Source organism: Suncus etruscus, chromosome 16 (genome assembly GCF_024139225.1).
Source record: "Suncus etruscus isolate mSunEtr1 chromosome 16, mSunEtr1.pri.cur, whole genome shotgun sequence".
Classification (NCBI taxonomy): Eukaryota; Metazoa; Chordata; class Mammalia; order Eulipotyphla; family Soricidae; genus Suncus; species Suncus etruscus.
Window position 1 is genome coordinate 30,583,357 of NC_064863.1, and position 21,427 is coordinate 30,604,783.

The following is a 21,427-nucleotide window of genomic DNA, read 5'->3' on the forward strand; positions in this document are numbered from 1 at the left end:
CAAGTTATTTAATCAATTAAGTCCTCATTTTTTATGGGGGAGTAAACCATATTTATTTTGCTCACATTCACAGACACAACTCTTCCTAGAATCAGGAGTAAAAAAAAAATGATATCACTTAGTATGCAGATAGAAAAATAAAGAGAACTTGTTTTTGTTTTCATTTGTTTTTTCCCTTTATGCTGACGTTTATCTATTTTCTCACTCCAGTTAGGGTGTTAATTCCTAAAGGAGGAAGCTTAGTTTTGAGTTTCTTTGGCATAACCCTCATCTCCTAAAATAGAATTGGTTGGCTCTAAGGTAGACATCAGTGAATCTACTGAGAATACACTCGATGTTCTAGCACAGCGGTAATTCCCCGTTGTGATACTTGAAATAATATCTGTGCCTAGAAGCATTTATAAATCCTCAAAAAATATTTTTCTTCTGCAAGATCAAATTTAACATCTTAAGGGGGAAAATCAAAATTTAAACGTAATTGTTTTGATAACAAAATATAGCTTTATCAGATAACAAAAGGCAAAGCAACAGCAGAAAAATACCTTCAAGCACTTTTTTCTCTGAAGGGAGTTTAGAAGCAGCAGAAGGAACCTGATACAAAAAATCACAGAGGAACACAGACTGGGAAGACTCTTGATTTAAGCCACCTTCAGAATGAATGTCATGTTGTGGGAAATCTAGAAAAATCACAGAAATAATGTGTTTAAAATCCAAAAGGTAAACAAGATTTCCAATGCTTATGAATATGTAGGTGCGTTTTTCAGCCAGAAGAAAAACTATTTCAAATTTACCACAGAATAAACAGACTTAGATATTTATTTTACTTTGCATAAAATTTGCAAATAAGCATATAAGCTGGTTTCTTATTCATATATGAAAATCGGATTTAATTTTTTTGTGAAAAATGATTATGTAGGATTAACTATTTTAATCTTCCAGTTCTAAGATTAAAGAAACAGAAAAGATTTATTTCCCAAACTTCCTCTTGAAATGAATTAAAACATAGTATTAGACATTTTTCATCTTTTTTGGTAATAATATCTTTCAAAATTGTGACAATGATTCCTATTTGAGAAATAAACAGATCTGGCTTCAGTGCCTTTACATTTAGAAATGTATCAGCAGAAACCAGGCTGACAAAGACATAGTCACAAACCTGAAAATTTGTTATGGTACAGAAATTCCATTTGCAGGCTCTGCCCCGCCTTCTTGGCCAGCAGATAGGGGGTGCTGTGAGTGGGGTCACCTGTAGCACACATGACGTCTGCTCCACTGAAGAGCAAAGCCATCGTTTCCAGAACATCTGCCTTCACTACCGCTGCACAGAGAGCCTGGTTTTTAAAAGAAAATAGATTTTTTTAAGAGGAAAATATGCATAACCAAGTTATAAAAAGAAAACTCTGACAATTCATTTTATGAGGATTTTTATATCTATTTCCAACTAAAAAAGCTGGAGCCATAGCACAGTGGTAGGGAGTTTGCCTTGCACACAGCTGATTCAGGACTGATCTTGGTTCTATTCCCAGTGTCCCATATGGTCCCCCAAGCCAGGAGCATAATTCTGAGCGCATAACCAAGAGTAACCCCTTAGCGTCACCAGGTATGGCCCCGAATCAAAACAAACAAACAAACAAATAAAAATAGCCCATGGTTTAAAATTTTATAAACTATTGTTAATCAATTATGTGTGGACCTATTTCATACATTATATACTTATATATTTATATATTTTTTTCACACTCATGTCATGTAAACATTTCTTGAGCAAACGGGTAAGAACTCACAAGTAGTTAAGGCTTAAAAGCCTTCCTCTAAGTAACTGATCCAAAAACATTAAAACAAAACAAACAAAATCACTAGGGTAATTTTATTTTGTTTTATGTTTGAGGTGTAGGGGCATACTAAAATTCAAGGTTTACTCCTGGCTCTGTACTCAGAAACCACTCCTGGCTTGGCTCTTGGTACCATATAAAGTGTGCTTACAAGGCAAGAACCGTACTATTTTTCTGACCTCTAAGCTAGGGAAATTTAAAGTAGCAATGGAGGTAACAACAACAACAACAAAAGTAACATATGGCAACTTGTGTCCTCAAAAAATATGACCTCAGGAGGAAAGAATTCTCCAAGGCCACTTTTATAAGAGCTGAGAGTTCAAAATAGCTATGACTACAATAGACAAAGTCTAAAGGTAGAAAGAAGGAAATTCAAAAAGCTAGATCAAAGATACATGACTCAGAAAACTGATTGAAAGAGCAAAACAAAACTCTGAAGAACAAATTGGTGATCTCAGAAATAAACAGAAGGTAAAATTCAGAGCTCAGTGCTTTAGATAAAAATGCTAGGGAAGATTATGCACCAAGAACTGAATCGATGAGCTCAAAGATAGTTATACACAGATGATTCACACAGGAAAAAAGGGAGAAATAAGATGTAAGAATATCAAAGTTAAGACATACAAAGTCAACAATATCTCAATAAGTATACTTCCTTGCAATATTCCTAGGAAGAATTAAAATGCCAGCAATTAATGTAAAAATTTCTGGCAGAAATTCTGCAATGTAAAAGACAAGACCTTATCTGAAATAAAATCAATATTTGCTTAGTGACAAAGTTACCATCAAAGTTTTGGAAAAGAAAACATTGGGGAATACACGGTTCTTCAATTCTACTAATTAGGAAGCTCCAATTCTACTAATTAGTTTGTTGTTGATGTTGCTGTTGTTTTTTTTTTTTTTGATCCATTCCAAGCTATGTGCAGCTCTTGGCTCTGAGCTCAGGGATAATTCCTGGAAGAATTGAGGGACTAGAGATCAAACCTGGGTTGCCTGTGTACATTGTAAATGTCCTACCTGCTGTATTTCAGACCTAACATATTATTTTTAAACTTAATTATTATGAATCTCTGGTACACAATCATAATCATTGAGTTTCATAGTATATTCTCATCCCAATGATTTTCTTGTATTATGGGTCAGTTATTTTAATAATGTAATCAGTACCCCTGAAAATAGCACCCAAAATAAAGTTAAATGTTTCAGAAAAACCTATATAAATATTTAATGTTCCATACCCCACACCCTCTTGTCTTACTTCTACCTTAAATAGCTTAACCCAGCATTAAATGGGTTGAAAATCAATCTCTTGTATCTGTGGTTTATAGAATAGTAAGGCAAGAGAATTCAAGGTAACAAAGGAAGGATAATTAGATTATCTTTGATCCTAGATTATAAACCTGAGGATAGGGAAGGAAAGAAATTGAGGGAAAGAGTTAGAAATGGTTACCAAAGGTAACAGTGGCAGGGGTTTATATCCTTCAGCACATATGGCCACTGAATTCCCTCCAGGAGTGTTCCTGAAGTACAGAGCCAGGAGTAAGTGCTGAACACATTTTTTTTTAAAAGAAGAATACCCAAATTACAACAAGCTAGACACAGAAAGTACCACTTATACTAGCAGTCTGGGGGCAAAGGCAGGGCGATATGGGATGCATGCTGGGAACAGGGGCTGGGGGAGGATAACTTTTGTTGTGGGAATGCCCCTGATTCAATGTCATTATGTACCTAAAGTACTACTATGAATGATTTGTAATCCACTTTGGTAAAAATAAATTTATCAATAAAAAAAAGAAGAAAGCATGAGTGAAACAAAAGAAGAAAGCATGTGAGAATGTGTGTGTGTGTGTGTGTATGTGTACTAAAGAACCTGGTTGAGCATGTGGGTGTAGGTGGGTGTAGGGAGGGCAGATGATTAACAAGCTCTGAGAAGAAGACCAATTAGGCAGCATAAGTTCTGCACAAAAGAATCTGGAATCCTTCATCCAAAATCAAATAAAACTTCAGTAGTATTAAGCAAACAATGCTTCAAACACTAAACTGAGAATAAAGGATGCTAAATTAGTGACATCAAGTCTGCAATACATGAGCAAAAGTTATACTCAAAAGTTTTACACAAACACACACACACATACACACACACACACACACACACACACACTCACACTCACACATATCCTGACTCTAAAATGTAAAAGTTGTTAGATTTTCACAGTTAATACTGAAAACTCACTATGGAGAATTTACCCACTCAAGTTAAAAAATCTTAAATAAAATGAAGGGCTGGGAGAGAGTACAGGAAGTAAGGTGTTTGACTCGGGTTCACCTGATCCAGATTGGATCCCCAACATCCCATATAATCTCATGAGTTTAATTCCTGGTCACAGAGTCAGAGTTGTGCATTGCTGGGTGTAACCAAAAAAAAAGTCAGTATGTGAAATTATGAAATAAGAAAACCACTGATATGATCTCACAGAAGAAAATGTATCAATTATTTCATTAAGATTTTCTAATCATTTATAAAATATCCTATACATACTTAAAAAGCCATTGTTGTCTATGTTTCTGTGTTACCTTATTTAATTCTTCTTTTGTGAGAGATGCCAAGAGGGTTTTTCTGAATCTTCCTTCTTTATATTTCTGGGTAATAAAGTTTTTTCTTTTTTCTACTGGGGAGTCCATGTGCAGTTCTTCATCTTTTCTAAGATTACCAGCCCAAAAGTCATTCGCTCTTTTGTTTCCAATCACAATAAAAAGCTGAATTGTCAAAAAATATATATAATCATTTAACAGTTCATAAAATATTTGAATATGTAAACATTTCATTATTAAAGCATAACAGTATAAAAACCTCAAACATATCATATTCAACACTTATAAAGGATAATGTACAAGGGGCCAGAGCTATAGTACAGCAGGTAGGGCCTGGCATGAGACTGACCTAAATTCAATCCCCAGCAACTCTTACGTTCTGCCAGCCACCACCATAAGCAAATCCTGAGTGCAGTCCCAGAAAGTAACCCTGAGTATTGCTGGGTGTGGCCCCCAAACATAACTAAACAAAACAAAACAAAAAAATGAAGTGTAAAAGCATATACTATTTGCATTTGAAATGATGGGAGGAGGGGAGCTGAATGGCAGAGCACAAGGCTCACATTTATAAAACTCTGGGTTCAGTCCCTACCACCAAATAAAGTGAAATGAAATTGAAATTAAATAAATAAGTGCAGCCTAAGTGCTCTTAGAGAGGGCAAGCCAAGAAAGAAATTGCAAACAACAGAAATTGGAACAAAAGTGTTATTATTTTTGAAGCTCACACTGAGAGAGATTCACATAAAGTGACCGAGTAAGTGGGCTAATGTGATCAGGTCAAGAGTGGTACCAAAACCCATGTAGAAAATGGAAACAGGAAAGAGCCTGTTAGACATGATCATAGTTAATGACAAGGCAAGTCAGGATAAAAAGAAAAAAAACTGCAAATCTTGCCAAATGTTTTTATTCACTTTCCAGTATTTCAACCATGCTGGGTTAAAAAAGAAAGTGAATTCTGGCTTTAAGAAAGAAAAATCTGACAAGCTTCTAAAAGTAATCATACTATTGAAGCCTCCAGCACATTTTGTTTTAAACATAACTGTATCTTGGGACATACCCAGAAAGTTGCATTGAAAGCTACCACCATTAAACAGGCTTTCTGAAATAATCTCTATCAAAGAGAATCCATGCAGTGGGTAGCAGCTCCTACTTTATATCCCACCCCAACTCCCGAACTTCCCTTAAGCAATCCCACAGTTCAATAAGTCTCACCTCAATAAGCTCATTGCTCCAAATGCTGGCATCCATTTTCAAACTTCTAACCTTGGAGTCTTTTGGACCTAACGATCTATGTTGTCCTAGAGCAAAAATACAATCGTATTTTTAATATATTAAAAACCTCTATTTTAATTTTTGCAGCTATATTTCACCTTCTAAAATGTTTATTACTCAATGCATGCACATACAGATATGCCACATACAAATGTCTATTCTTAAAACACACCAATATCTAATCTTAATGCCAATGGAACTAAAGTTAGTGGTGACACTAATTATAACCACCACAATGAAGATAATAGCTATCATTCTTATTACTGCCCTATATAGGTATAGAAAATGAAAGTATGAGTGAATACTTACAAATAAAAATGTACAAAAATATTAGATTTTATCTGCTAATTAACAATAAATGCATACTAAAACTTTTTTTTTTTTTTTTTGGTTTTTGGGCCACACCCGGTTATGCTCAGGGTTACTCCTGGCTATGTACTCAGAAATTGCTCCTGGCTTGGGAGAGCATATGGGATGTGGCCAATCCTGAGTCAGCTGCATGCAAGGCAAACATCCTACCACTGTGCCAACATTCCAGCCCCTGCTACTGAAACCTTTTTATAGTGGGTCAGTTTGAATCACAGGTATAAGAATGGTACTATCCCTTTACTCTTTGAAAAAAAACAAACTTAACAGCATCTATGATTAATATTTCTGAAAATATTATACAGATTTTTTACTTTACAATTATGTTTGGAAGAGAATAAACATCCAGCATTATATTATCACCAACTCAATAGTACTCTATAAATAATTCAGCCACTATTGGGTATCCAAGCATATGATACATAACTACGAATACTCAGAAGAAAACAAATTTGTAATATATTGTCGCTTATCTTATGACTCTCTTTGCTTAAAACTAAATCCTGGGGCCGGAGAGATAGCATGGAGGTAGGGCATTTGACTTGCATGCAGAAGGATAGTGATTTGAATCCCGGCATCCCATATGGTTCCCAGAGCCTGCCAGAGGTGATTTCTGAGCTTAGAGCCAGGAGTAGCCCCTGAGTGCTACTAGGTGTGACTCAAAAACCAAAACCAAAACAACACAACTAAATCCTATGTACATTAAGTTAGAAACTATTTTCTTCCTTTCTTGGAAATGTGCAATACTTAAAATATAAAACAAAATTCCCAGGCCAAAAACAATAGGCTACCTAAACACAGTAAGTCAGAATGTTCAAATACAGCAATACTCAGAAACTCCTGGGAATAAGTGAAAGGGATTCTTAAGTTAGTTCAGACAAGAAATGAGGAATGGGTGGCTGAAGAGATAGCACAGTAATAAGGCATTTGCCTTGCAGTCAGCAGATCCAGGATGGAGGGTGGTTCAAATCCCGGTATCCCATAGGGTCCCCCATGACTGCGAGGAGCGATTTCTCAGCAAAGAACTAGAAAAAAAAACCCTGAGCACCACTGGATGTGACCGTCCCCAAAAAATGAGGGATGAAAAAGTATGATTCAGCAGCTGACCTGATTCAGTTCCCTGAATCCCATCATGATTAATCCATCAGCACAGAGCCAAGAATCAGCCCTGAACACTGCTTGGTATGTCTCAAAAACAAGCAAAGAGAACCTGAAAGAAGATTGCTCTGAGAAATAAAAGGACAACAGTTGTTTGCTTTGCTTTTTATTTAATTAAAAAACAATGATTTACAAAGTAATTGATAGCAAACAATAGTTGTTATAGGTACCGAGATGACTGAAAAGACCAGACTTGGAAAATTTTAAGGAAAGGGAAAGGGTCACGAAGATTTTTTTGGATTTAGCCATGGGTAAATCGTAAACAACAATGCTTCAAGTCATGATTTGCATGAACCTTTATTATATGCACTGGATACCAATGTTTCATTTGTAATGCTATTTTTGAAGAGTCTTCGTAATCCAAGTAAATATTCTACTGGGTTGAGAGAAGAACATGGTGTCCAATACAGAGAATAAATTGCTCTAGTGTGAATACTAGGGCTGAAGAGATAGTATAGTGAGTGGAGTTCATGCTTTCCAAGTATTCAATCTAAATTCTCTAGTGGAGGCAGGTGCTCAAATAACGAGTCAGCTGTCCATCTATAGCCAATCTGCCAGGTCCTTTAATGATGTGATAAGAATCTAAATGTTCTCCACTTCTATCTACTCTAGGATCACATAATTAATCAGCTCAGGTGCATTTCCCTTTATCCACTTAGAGATGTAAGAGTCCCCCAAAACATTAAGCTCTCACTTTGTTAAGGTGTAGAGCCACAATTAAAAGAAAAAAGTCTTGGGGCCAGAGCATTGGCGCAAGCAATAGGGTGCTTGCCTTGCACGCACTAACCTAGGATGGATGCAGTTCAATCCCTTGGCATTCCATATGGTCCCCCAAGCCAGGAGTGATTTCTGAGCACATAGCCAGGAGTAACCCCTGAGCATCACCAAGTGTGCCACCCCCCCAAAAAAAAAAGAACCAGTCTGAACTGGGTTACTTTCATAAAAGCCAATCATCTCTAGAAATGTTGCTATATAATCATTCTAATTACATCAGATTTCTTGAAATAGCAAGTTTGGAGCTCAGAGCAAATTTGATGTGAAAAAACATATCTTACAAAACATAACTGAGGGAAATGGACAATTACATAAAGATGTGATCATGTTCAGAGTGTATTCTGAACCCTACTCACCTAAAATCTATAAATTTCAAGTCTTTTTAAAATCCATACATGGGCCAGTAGGCACCAAAAATGATTACATGCTTAAAAATCAATTTTTACATCTAAGTCATGCATAAGAGAAGTTTAGAATTATATTTCTTTTTTTTTTTTTTTTTTTTTGGTTTTTGGGCCACACCCGTTTGACGCTTAGGGGTTACTCCTGGCTATGTGCTCAGAAATTGCCCCTGGCTTGGGGGGACCATATGGGACGCCGGGGGATCGAACCGCGGTCCTTCCTTGGCTAGCGCTTGCAAGGCAGACACCTTACCTCCAGCGCCACCTACCCGGCCCCTAGAATTATATTTCTAAGTTTGATTTAATTGTAATAATCTTCCCCTGTTTTTGTTTTTCCATAACCATTAGCTGGGGCACATTAGAGAAGAGAATAAAGAGCATTTAGTGCCAATCTGCCACCAGGCAGTGATGAACATAACTTATCACTAATTACCTGCACACTTCTTACAGATGACAACACAGAGATTGATGGATGCCCAGTCAGGATCTGGAGCTTTACAATCTGCACAGCTCCTGTTGGACTCATTGAACCAAATCTTCTCAGCTACTTCATAATCAGAGAGAGTTTCTGCTATCGATTGCTGCACAGCTTCAATCCACTCTTGTTTTTCTTTTTCAGACTCTGCTGTAAAGCTGAAACAATTAACGTTTCTGCATTATCGATCTCCCTTGTATGGGCCAATTAAACAGTATGTTCAGTTTACATATTCATTTCAGTCAGAAATTAAACAGCAGTTGAAAAATATGCCTTCCAGGCAGATGGATAGTCTTTTCTGTTAAAAATCATCTAATTTAACAAACTATCTTTTTCCTTTAATATTCATTACTTAGGACTGTTGACAAATCTGGAGCCAAAATCAATACATACATTTTTAACCATAGTACAAAAATTGCCTTGTAGGGTCAAAAACTTAAGTAAGAGGCTGTGTTTATGAAGACAAGGTTACATATTAATCAACAGGAGACTGCCAAAATTTCAGGATGATTTGGATTATTTTGCCAGGAAAGTATACCATGATACAGACTATCAGAAAACTCAATTATCAAAAACACCCACTAGAAATTTTTATTTTTTTCAGTTACAAAAATAGATTTTTTTAAATTAGAAGAATATCCAGATGGCATTAGGAAACTGAGAAATCCAAAATGTTTTGCATGATTATATTCCAACAGAATTCAAATTCATTTTTAGCTCTGTTCTCATTACTCTTTATTGTAATTTACAGCATTTGTTTTGTGGCTCAGGGAAGGAATAAAACAACAAACGTTAGTTCACTCTTTCAAGAAAGGTTACTATGTACCTAAAAAAATATTTAGCCAGTGACTGAAAAGCTTTGTATGTCTCCATCATGTCTAAATCATGTCATGTCTCTCCATCATGACTAAAATGGTCATACACAGGACCTCTACACAGTCAGTATGGAACAAAAGAAAAATAGAGACTTAAATTTGGGGTCTAGTTTCTTAAACCCAACTCAAATCTCTTGAAAATCTCTGTGTGTGGGCTAATGAGATCATGATTTCAATGAAAACTTTAGTATGGGAGCTGGTCATCAGCAAAATCAATTTGTAGTTAGAGAAAGTGAATGAGGAAAGTGGGTCTCACAGCTCTAACCCCAGAGCACTGGAGGGCTGAGTGGTGCTGGCAACATGAGTTTATAAAATATGGCCTGCGTTTTAATTAATCACATGTGTGTCATGTGGTCTCCAAGAAAACTTCTAAAGAATGGACTTGGAAAACAGTATAGATGAGCACAAGAAGTACCTCAGTACCCCAGTACCACTTACCCCAAGACAAAATCTTCAAATCTGGTTTTCCCATACCTTGCAAGTTACTAAACCCAGGAATAAAAGTCATGAGAGCTCCTATATAAGAGTCAAGGTAGACGAAGTATGGCTACCTAAGGAGCCACTCCTTGTACTGGCTAAGAAAAAAGGGCACTTTGCTGTGATTGACTATTTATATCTTTAGGATCTCATCCTTACTAGAGAGAGCACAGGTCATAATATAATTTAATTGTAGGACGTCCACTTGCTATCCAGGGAGTTGGAGAATTGGAGAGAAGGAAAAATTGCATATTCTTGATATCAAGTGTTCTAACTGCCAGGGGTGTCAGACCCAAGCACCACCATCATATTAGAAAAAAAAAAAAGAAAGTATTCTGAGTAGGAAAATAAAAAAGATTTTGGTATGGGCATACCTGGCAACACTCAGGTATTAATCTTGGCAGTGCTTAGGAGACAATAAGGGATGCCAGGGATCAAACTTATGTTAGCTATATGCAACGAAATTATCTTCTATATTATCATTCCTGTCTGAGTAAAAAATATTAAACTAAATTAATATCTACATTTCCAGTTGAAAATGAAAATAAAAACATATTCCTTATGGAACCATTTTCTTTAACTATGGGCTTTAAAATCTGAAAGATAAAATGAAAACTAGAGTATTTCTGAAATTGCTAAGCAACTGTTAGTCCTTCTGCAGTTGCCTCTGACATGTACACCACACTTGCATGACATGGATTTATTTGTTTGTTTTGTTTGGTTTTTTTTTTGTTTTGGGGCCACACCCGGTGGTACTCAGGGGTTACTCCTGGCTATCTGCTCGAAATAGCTCCTGGCAGGCACAGGGGACCATATGGGACACCGGGATTCGAACCAACCACCTTTGGTCCTGGGATAGGCTGCTTGCAAGGCAAACGCCGACATGGATTTATTTGTAACAAATTAACTCAGGCGGCAGAAATCAACAAATACTGTCTTCTGCATCTTCTGTTAAATAAAATTATAAAATATAGCAGATTATTAAACAAATTAAAATGTTTTAAGTAATAAAAAGTCTTAAGTGTTTTGTCTCATATTAAAGATATTTCTATAATATAAGATATAAAGTATTTTATCAATAAGTGCTATGCATGTCATAAAATTAATATCATTTTAAATGACATTGTCTTTTAGGAGATCATTATGAAACAATAATAATAAGGGGGTAATCCTAAGGAGAGGATTATATTTGATTAGGTAAAAATAAGTTAAAAAACAAGAGTACACATTAAAGAAATAATAATATTGACTTTTATAATCTTCAAAGTATGAAGGAATTATTTTTCTGGCTTACTGATTAAAAATTTAACATAACAAGTCTCCTAATAAAAAGAGGTATTAAGAAATGAAACTATCCAAATCTCAAGAAATGTGTACCTTTGCAGGTTGCATGTTCATTTGTAATTTGTCTAGGTTATTGCTAAAAGTTGCTTAACATACTAGACAATATGGGAAAAATATAAAATGTTATCTTCTAGAAAATGAAGTCACTGAAAACAATGAAAACTAGATCATGGGCTAAGCAGTGGCGCAAGTGGTAAGGTGTCTTGCCTTGTGTGCTCTAGCCTAGGACAGACGGCAATTCGATCCCTCACCGTCCCAGATAGTCCCCCAAGCCAAGAGTGATTTCTGAGTGCATAGCCAGAAGTAACCACTGAGTATCACTGTGTGTGGCCCAAAAAACAAGAACAAAAAAAGGAACAAAGGAAGGAAGGAGGGAGGGAGGGAGAGAGAGAGAGAGAGAGAGAGAGAGAGAGAGAAAGAGAGAAAGAGAGAAAGAGAGAGAAAGAAAGAAAGAAAGAAAGAAAGAAAGAAAGAAAGAAAGAAAGAAAGAAAGAAAGAAAGAAAGAAAGAAAGAAAGAAAGAAAGAAAGAAAGAAAGAAAGAAAGAAAGAAAGAAAGAAAGAAAGAAAGAAAGAAAGAAGAGAAAGAAAGAAAGAAAGAAGAAGAAAACTGGATCATTTAAATTTTTCTGTTTGGTACAAAAAGGTGTTTAAATTTAACTTACCTAAAACTCTTATAGGGAGTTATTATTTCAAAAGACTGTTTCACAGAGCGGTCTACTTGCTTCACATTTGCTACATTCATCGGAATAATGGTAATACCAAGTCCACTCTTAAAATCCTAGTTTGGAGATAAGTAGAAAAGTTAACAAGTAACAAACAGAAAAGGGATCTCTAAATTTTATTTTCTAAAATCCAATAAATTCTACCAGATTTTATTGCTCATACATATGTGAAAGTAAACTACCCAATAGATTTACAATACCATTTGTAGTCAAAATGGTTTAGGAATTTATTAGATAACTACAATACTTTAAATATAGACAACAACTGGGGTAATAGTAGAGTGGATAGGGCAATTGACTTGCATGTGTCCAAGCAAGGGTCAATCCTTGGAACTCAACCTGTGCTCTCAAACAAAAAGTAAAATGCCAAGTTATGCCTCAAACATTCAGATGAAATGTGCTCCAAATTCTTCTATTTTATAACCAGGAAAAAGTAGCTATACTTAAGACAATACACGATGTCCAATGCGGCCACCTCTACCAGAGACTGTGAGAGAAGCATTTCACAGAAACTCTTTGTTTCTTCTGCAATGTAGGCAAAAAGTACAATCTTCCCATTTCCCTTGTAGTAAGAAAGGGCAATATGTCATAAATGGTCAATAAAACATAAATAGTTCCCAGCTTGTGAGTAAGCAGGGGGAAGGAGATAGGGCACAGGGCTGCTTTGGAAGAAGAAAGACTTTTAGCCCTTGTCTTTCCATCTTTGGGGGAAATAAAATATAGAAGCACAGAAGCCACTTCAAAACATTAGAATTCTCAAGATGAAAAGCCTGAGGATAAATTCCTGTACTCTTAAGAAGAAAAAACACAGAACTTGCTCTCCATCTTCCTTCCATTACCTTCACCAAGAGATAGAAATAAACCAGTGATCTATATTTAGCACTCCTACAGACTTTCATCATTTAATTCCAATGCATTCATGATGGATAAAATACGTGAAATAAAATAGTTTTGACAAAATTTTACCATTTGTAAGGTATCAAGTGCTTCGGCTTACAGATTCATTTAAACGTAAAAGTACAGTATTTTGGTTAGAAATAAGGAAATGCCTACTTTACTTTATAAAAACAAATAGCTATTATATTTTCTGATGAAAGAACAAATGGTTTGTTTTGTTAGGAGCAACAGGCCAGTATGAGATTATGAGATTCAGTAATAAAAATGAAACATAAAGACTTTGAAATCATAGAATAAAATGAAATAACACTTCATTCCAATTAAAAAATGTCAAACAAAACAGAAAACTAAAAGATGTGATGGCATACTTAGAAACTAAAATAATTACAGACTCATGCAATACACTCTTCACTTTGTCCAATAAACTACTAAACTTAAAAATAATGCTTAACATAGTCTACATAGAGAAATATGTAGGGAAAAGGAGAATCAAATTTATCAATTTGTCCCTATTTTAATAAGTTTCCACAGTGCTATTACATTTTATAAAAACCTCAATTATTCACACAAATGCTTCTGCTGGGTAAGGTACTTAAAGAAAAAATGTCTAATGCATGCAAAGGAAGTGACACAAGCTCGCTTTTATAAAAAAAAATAGATATAGCAAAGAAGGTAAAATGTATTTAAAGTCGTTAGAATGATATTATCTATTTAAAACAGACATTACTGTAGAATGGACCATGTGTCCTTGAAATAATTCTCCATAATGAATCTTTTGACAAGAGTTAGATGTAGATCACCCCTAGTTATATCCTCTGATTGGAAGGAATGTGTGTTGGGAAGGGGGGGGTGGCCAGATATTACCAAGGACTGAGATATTAACTCAGACCATCAGGCTAGCAGATGGCAAGACTGACAACCATTCATGAAAACTGATGAGCCTCATCAATGCTACAGCCTGAATATATGGTCCCTCATTTCTACAAGGAAGTCACCTAAAAGGTCTACATCAAGAGTTACAAATTCTGTTCAAATCAAAGTTAAGTGAGGGTCAGCCTAGAGCCAGAGTCCTCTGAAGCAAAGCCAGGAATGATTTTTTTTTTCTGAGTCTAGAGAAAAATGTGTAATCCATTTATCAGCTGCCTGCCATGGCCATATGGTTTTGAGTAATTAGAGTGTCCACTGAACTCACCAGCACAAATGGACTGTGAAATGTACAGCAGGGTAACAAAATAAATGCCAGTGCTCTTGAGTACTATTAAATATGAAAACTGCAATTCTTATTAAAAATATCTGTGGTGACATTAAGCCATCTTTTCAGACAACATTTACATCTCACTCTTAAATGCTCATCACATTTATTGTTGGAGATCTCCCCTCTGACCGGAGCCACTCCTGACTCCATGAATCAGAGGGCAGAGTCTAAGAACCTTCTAGTTAAAAGTCAGAACAGAGTTATAACCATGTAACACTTTGATTTTGATATATAGTAAATATTAGACTGAATGGGGCAGAACCTACTGTAGAATCCAGATAGTGTAAGTCTGCAATATTTAAATATCAGAGTATAGATGCCCGTCTTGATCTTCTATAGAGCAATGAAAGCTTGCAGTGAGACACTATGAAATCACTTTGAGGCAATCAAGGTGGCTGGTTAAAAAAAAATAGGCCAGACAGAACCATGATACAAGACCCTGCATGCTGCCACAAACGTGTTAAAAATCCAGAGTTCAAAAAGCATCATTCTTCATTTTATATTCTATCACTCCAGAATTGCCTTAATAGCTTTATGTGTGGTGTTCCAAAGCTTACAGAACAGCTAGAACACTCTTTTGATTTTTTTTTTCTGAATGAGTCTGTAAAGAATCTTGAGCTGATAATAGTTGTTTTGAAATAGGAAAATGTACATAGTCAAAATAGTGCTCATAAAGTTAGTTAGTGTCAGAGATTGTGAGGTCTTGGATATACACAAAAGCAGAAGATGGAGTATTTGTCTTGGAGAAAGCAAACTGTCCAAGGATGGAATAAGGGAGGTTAAAAAAAAATGCAAAGCTGAAGAGTAATTAGTGAAACCAGCCAGAGAAATCTGTGTTGATATTAGACTTTTCAAAGTGAGAGGCAATTGACATGTCGAAGGATAAACCAACCCAAACCAACATATGCAGGTAAACTCCTTTGCAAAATGAGAATGCCAACAGTGCATCAATGACATCATCTGGTGAAGATTTCACATTAAAAATACTTAAAAGAGGGGTTGGAGTGATAGCACAGTGAATACGGCATTTGCTTTGCATATGGCTGACCTGGGTTAGATCTCAGGAATCCTATATCATCCCCCAAATGTGCCAGGAGTGATTTCTAAGCACAGAGCTGGAGTAACCCCCTGAGAATCACAAGGTATGGCCCCAAAAAAACAACAACAGCAAGAACAAAATAAACTTAAAAGGGTCACTAAGAATGCACAGGGTTAATAAGACTCTGGCCTTACACACTATATCACCAACACTGGCTTAATCCCTGGAACCACATATGGTCCCACAAACACCATCATGAATAACATCCTGTGCAACAAAGTTAGAAATAAGATCTGGTAGAGTTCAAATTTTGAACAGACTGGTGTAAACACTATTTTCTATTCACTCACTTTCAGTCCTACCCATATTGTGTAATTGGCCAAACTGGTGACACAGATCCAGAAAGCAAAGGTGGCAATATCAAGTAGGCACAAGAAACTGGACCTTAGAAAAGTGCTTGACAAAGCACTTAGAAGCAATGACTAACAAACTAGCAAGTTATTTAGCAGGTAGGGTTCATCCCAACCTGACAAATAATAATATCTAGGGAAAAAATGCTTGGCTCTTAGTAAGTGCTACATAGTGCAAAGTAGCTATTGTAACTGCTATTACTTTATTTTTCTTGGGTTGGGAGTCAAGGGAAGATACTTACTAAAATACAATTATAAAATAATACACGCTTAGGACTCATTAGTGTAACTCAACTGGGAACACATAGGCCTCATATTTGTGAGGCTTTAGGTTCATTTCCAGCTATACAATGCCTACCTAATGTGGCCTCAGCAATTTATACACACACACACACACACACACACACACACACAGACACACACACACACACACACACTCAAATATAACTAGTAGGTAATATAACGGAGATGGAACATGAATGTTAATCATTCAAGAAAATTCAAGATTCAAAATTCACTACCCATTTAATACCATTCTAATGTGAGCTCTATACTAATTTTTAAAAACAAAGCACAAGTTAAAAACAATACAAAGAGCTATTCAATGGACTGATAAAAAGAAAACACTAGTACAGAAATTTAAACAACTGAATTATAACCATATAGATATCATAAACCAAAAATAAAAAGCCAAATTCTGAACAGACTCTGGTGTAAACACTATCTTCTATTCACTCACTTTCAGTCTACCCATACTGTGTCAATGGTCAAACTGTTGACACAGATCCAGAAAGCAAAGATGGCAATAATAAAGTAGGCACAAAAAATCGGATCTTAGAAAAGTGTTTGACAAAGCACTTAACTAGCAATGACTAGCAAGTTATTTAGCTTGACTAGATCTCAATTTCCTCTTATAAAAAGATATTAACATGTATGAGAATCAAGTAAATATAAACTGAGGCTCTGATAAATCCACAAAATCTTTGAAGTTACAATATAAAGACTATCTTCAATAAAAAGTTGATTTTTTTTTCTTAGCAGCACACAATATAATCCAGAGATTAGACTTATGTAACTCCTTAAACATTGAGGGCAAAGTACATTTATCTAGTTCCATGCACATGCTAACTAGTTTAAGTTTTTTTTTTAACTTAAAAAAGTTGATTTTTAATGACTAAAAGTATTCACACCGGTGAAAATTAATCATTTAAACTGGAAATGATAAAGTCCTGCCAATATAATAAAATGAGTTATTTTAGTAAACGTGCAGCAATAGACCATACTTAAAAAACTACGTAAGTGAGAAAACAAAAGTCTAAGTCCTAAACAGTAAAAGAAAAGGAGTTGTTAACCCCAAATTTGCTAAATCTCCAATTTATTTTTGGAAATATTGGATGCCAGGTTTCTAAGCCAGGAATTTTAAGAAAACAGCACTTAAACATTTGTGCAAAACAGATGTGGCCTTGTCTGACATTGGCAGGAGACTTCCTAGGAAGCACCAGATGCAGAGTTTGGCCACCTACAGTAGTCAGAGAATCTGAGGCCACCACCAACCACCTGCCGCTTCCCTCCACATACCACAGCCCAGAGTCCCTGAGGCCTATTTGAATTCTATTAGCATACCATTCCCTACCCAAACACTGGGGAACATTATGCTGGGAGGGAGGGGGATGGTGGTCGATGAGTCTCTTGTTATACCCTGATTTTAAGAATGCTTAATCTAGGGATTTTATGCAGTTAAAACCTCAATGCCACAATTACCATTAAATGGCTGCACAAATCCACCAAGCAAGACATCTGGATGCAATGAATTCCCTAATATTAACATAGTATTCAAAAGCTCATCAGGAAAAGATGTGGAGACCGACTGTCAGCATAACACAACAAATGGAATCCAAAGATAATTAGCTTGAATTCCCGCATCCATGTGCAAAAATTCCGCTCAACTAGAAATAGCACATGTGTGTGCATACGTTAAAAATACACTATATATGTATACCCACTTTGGTTCATATTTTAATTTAAAATGTTAACATTTATATTACAAAATTATAAAAGGGTTTCTACTACAACCACATTATGTAGGGATAAAACTGTAGGTTTTCTTCTGAAATATAGAAAATCTCCCAGCTTTGATGTGAGAAAAAAATGCTAATGAATAAAATCTCCACCTAAAAAATTAATTGAAAAATTAAAAAGAGCTAGAAATAGTACAGTAGGTAAGGTACTTGTTTTGCTTGCAGCTGACCCAGGTTTAATTCCTGTCATCCTTTTTGGTCCCCACTTAGAAGTGATACCTACACAGAGATAGGAGTAAGCCCTGAGTACCACTGGGTATAGCTCCCAAAAATGAAATAAATAATAATAAACAGCTTTAGTATTTATAAAACAAAGATTAATGTCTTTAGTGAATAAAAATGAAGAAAAATGTCAAAAAAGAAAATAAGTCCCAATAAATAAAAAAAAATGAAAAAGAATACTCATAAACAAAATGTTTGGAGTGGACACACCTGTTTCTGTGCTTAAGAAACATACTTGGTAGGATTTGGGAGACCAAGTGAGGTGCCAGGGGCCAAACTCAGATCAATAGCATGTAAAGTACGTAGCCTACCTATTATACCATCTCTCCAACCCAAGAAAAACCAATGTTTTTATAACTTACAGCAGTCCAGTCCAGTAAACAGAAATAAGCAACTATAATAATTTCATTCTACTAACACATATTCAGTGCCAGCTACTGCCTAAAATTTTAAATTTTAAAAGAATAAATATTTGCATCACTAATTTGGAACACAAAATTAAAACACTTTTAAGTTTACAGTGAAACTGGTTCCTGCTCAAATTCTAACATTTTATTTGAGGGGGACCTCCTAAGCAGTTCTCAAGAGCCCCAAACATCATATCCAGTAACACTTGACCATTCAAGGTGTTTAGGAGCTATGTCCCATGCCAGGGATAAAAGCTGAGCTCTCATTGAAGGCATATGCTCTTGCCCTCTTATACAGCTCCTCTGTCTTGCAGCACTCTAAATATAACCATTTAGAGTAGGGTTCTATGAATTCTTGGGACACCAAAAGTAGTAATAATCAAAAGACTGCACGCAGAATATTATCAGAAAGCTAATTTATTTTTCATTGTGTGTGTTCCCCATCAAAAAGGAAAATCTTAAAAGGAAGGGTACTTTCTTGATACTGCTGTCCCACATTACCATAAGCAAAGGCCAGAATTTCTTTTTTAAAAGATCCAAATAATTTTTTTTTACAGAAGATAAATATAAAACCAAGGGGGAATTGCAGTATACCTTACACGACTCAATTACAAAACTAGTTTTGTAGAAAATGTATAGCACCATGTGGAGAAATTACCATAATACTCTAAGTAAAACACAAATAGACTTAAGAAACAGAAAAGCCAAAAATAAGCACTTTTAGGGTGCTGTTGGGTGGTGAGAGAGTGCTAAATATTTAAAGGAATGACAGTGATTTTGTGATAATGACACCACAGAGGTTTTCAACAGAGTCATTAGGTAAAGTTGGTAATAGCACATTGTGCTTTGCAATCATAGATTAATTATCCTCTCAAACAAATGTTTTTGCAAGTCTCTTCAGAGTTCTGATTCTCTTCTTTGTGGCTATCTATGAAGAAAAGGAGAGGACAAGATACTCCTTAAGATTCCCTAAGCCACTTTTCTTTCTCACCCACAGTTGAAAGTTTCAATTTCTATTAAACTTCTAATCAAAAGAGAGGGAAAAAAAAAGATAGAAAAAATAAGCTACTGTGAAAAGAAAAAGTCTGTGTTAATTCCATAATCCCAAAAGCTGTGAGTTAGCATATCTCTTGCTATTATTATGCCATTACTCTCAAAGTATAAGAAATACCCCTTGTGGAGCTGAAGCAATACCCAGAAGGTAGGGCATTTGCCTTACATGCAGCCAATTGATCCCCTTGAACACACAGGAGTGATTCCTGAGCACACAGACAGAAGAATCCCTAAGTACAGCATATGCTTTACATGTGTCAAGAATAACTACAACACATGTCCCTCCCAAGCACCACCTAGACTGGCCCTGATGTTCACCCCCTGGGTGAACTTGACTGAGCCTAGCACTATAGGGCTCTAGCAACACTATTCTCAAGCCTGTCCTGGCATCAAAGGTGGGGTTCACTGGGAGCGATACTCCAAGACCCTGGGGACTTGAAAGGCCTCCAATAGAAAAAAAAAATGACAATAATTGTAATAGCTGTCCTAGTAGCTACTTTGAGTTCATTATAAGCTCTTGATTCAGTGAAGTCCGACCAGACTGAGAAAAAGTGTTAAGGACTACTGAAAAATGAATTTGTAAGGATGCTTGCCAAGGAATCTGAAGGACACTTAGAGGCAGTAAGGGAAAAAAAATCTCTAGATAAACAATAATCGACATTTAATTTCAAGACACAGGCAGAGTTAAAAATGATCTGCAGGAAAGAACAGTTTTAAATTGCTTTTCACTTTCCTTTATGCTGACTTTGCAAATGGATTTTTAATTTCTACAATAGAGCATACTCAAGTAATAAAAGTTCTTCAAGAAAAAAGAATGAAGCAATTATGGCAGGATTTGTAAGCTGAAAGCTTTAAATTTATTTAAGCTATTGATATTTTAGCAAAATATGTCAATAGCTATAGTTTAGAACAATGGACAATGATTTACAACAAGTCAACATTTTAAAGTATATTACCACTAATAGTAAGTTTCTTAACTTCCACTTTAATATTCATATGTTTCAGGACTGAAGACATTGTACTGTTGGTAGGATATTTGCTTTGCACACAAGCAACCAGGGTTTAAGCCCTAGTACCCCATATGGTCCCCTGAGTCCCATTAAGATTTATCCTTGAGCACAGATCCAGGAAGAGTTAGTCCTGAATACTGGAAGTGGCAAAAAAAATTAGCTTATATATTTCAAAATGTTCAATCAGTTGATACTTTTCTAAATATACACCACACATAGAGGTATACCTACCTCAAAAAGAAAAATAAACTATAAAGAACTTTTATAAAATAAACTATAAAAGACTTCATTAGTATTGCTGAAGGATATTTGACTTATTTTCTACATTAGATAAAACTTGTATTTTTATCTAAATGCTTATAATTCTCAGAGGGAAAGAAAAGCCTTAGAACAGTACTGTACTGAACATTGTGTTGTTCCTTTTTAAATCACATGCCAATCAGTTTTCTAAATGTTTTCTACAAATGCAGATTTCAACACTGGACCCTTACTTATTCTCAGTAAATATACAATAGTGGTCTCACACTTGTCTGGTCAACCAGTCCCCTTTTGAGAAATCACTTAGAACCATTCCCCAAAATCTACCTTCTTTGAATAAAAATGCAAAAAGTAGCCCCCCAGTAGCATCTGAGGCCATTGCCATTCCTTCTAACCCCTGTTCATTTTAGTAACCACTGGCAAGGAGGGGAAGTCTTGTGGTAATATCCAAGTAGAGAAAAACTAATTAGAATAAGCCCAGATATTTTGAATCATAATATGTAACCAAA

General features: G+C 35.6%; 1 protein-coding gene across 1 annotated transcript in view; it reads right to left on the reverse strand.

The window, feature by feature from the left end:
• The window catches only part of ARAP2 (ArfGAP with RhoGAP domain, ankyrin repeat and PH domain 2), a 179,195-nt gene that overhangs the window by 98,984 nt on the left and 58,784 nt on the right, over positions 1 to 21,427 (reverse strand). The window contains exons 9-14 of the mRNA XM_049790095.1: positions 12,230 to 12,345; positions 8,829 to 9,028; positions 5,637 to 5,722; positions 4,407 to 4,589; positions 1,157 to 1,331; positions 543 to 677 (exon numbers count right to left, since the gene is read on the reverse strand). Coding sequence (XP_049646052.1) covers positions 543 to 677; positions 1,157 to 1,331; positions 4,407 to 4,589; positions 5,637 to 5,722; positions 8,829 to 9,028; positions 12,230 to 12,345 — 895 coding nt within the window. The remainder of the gene's footprint in view (positions 1 to 542; positions 678 to 1,156; positions 1,332 to 4,406; positions 4,590 to 5,636; positions 5,723 to 8,828; positions 9,029 to 12,229; positions 12,346 to 21,427) is intronic.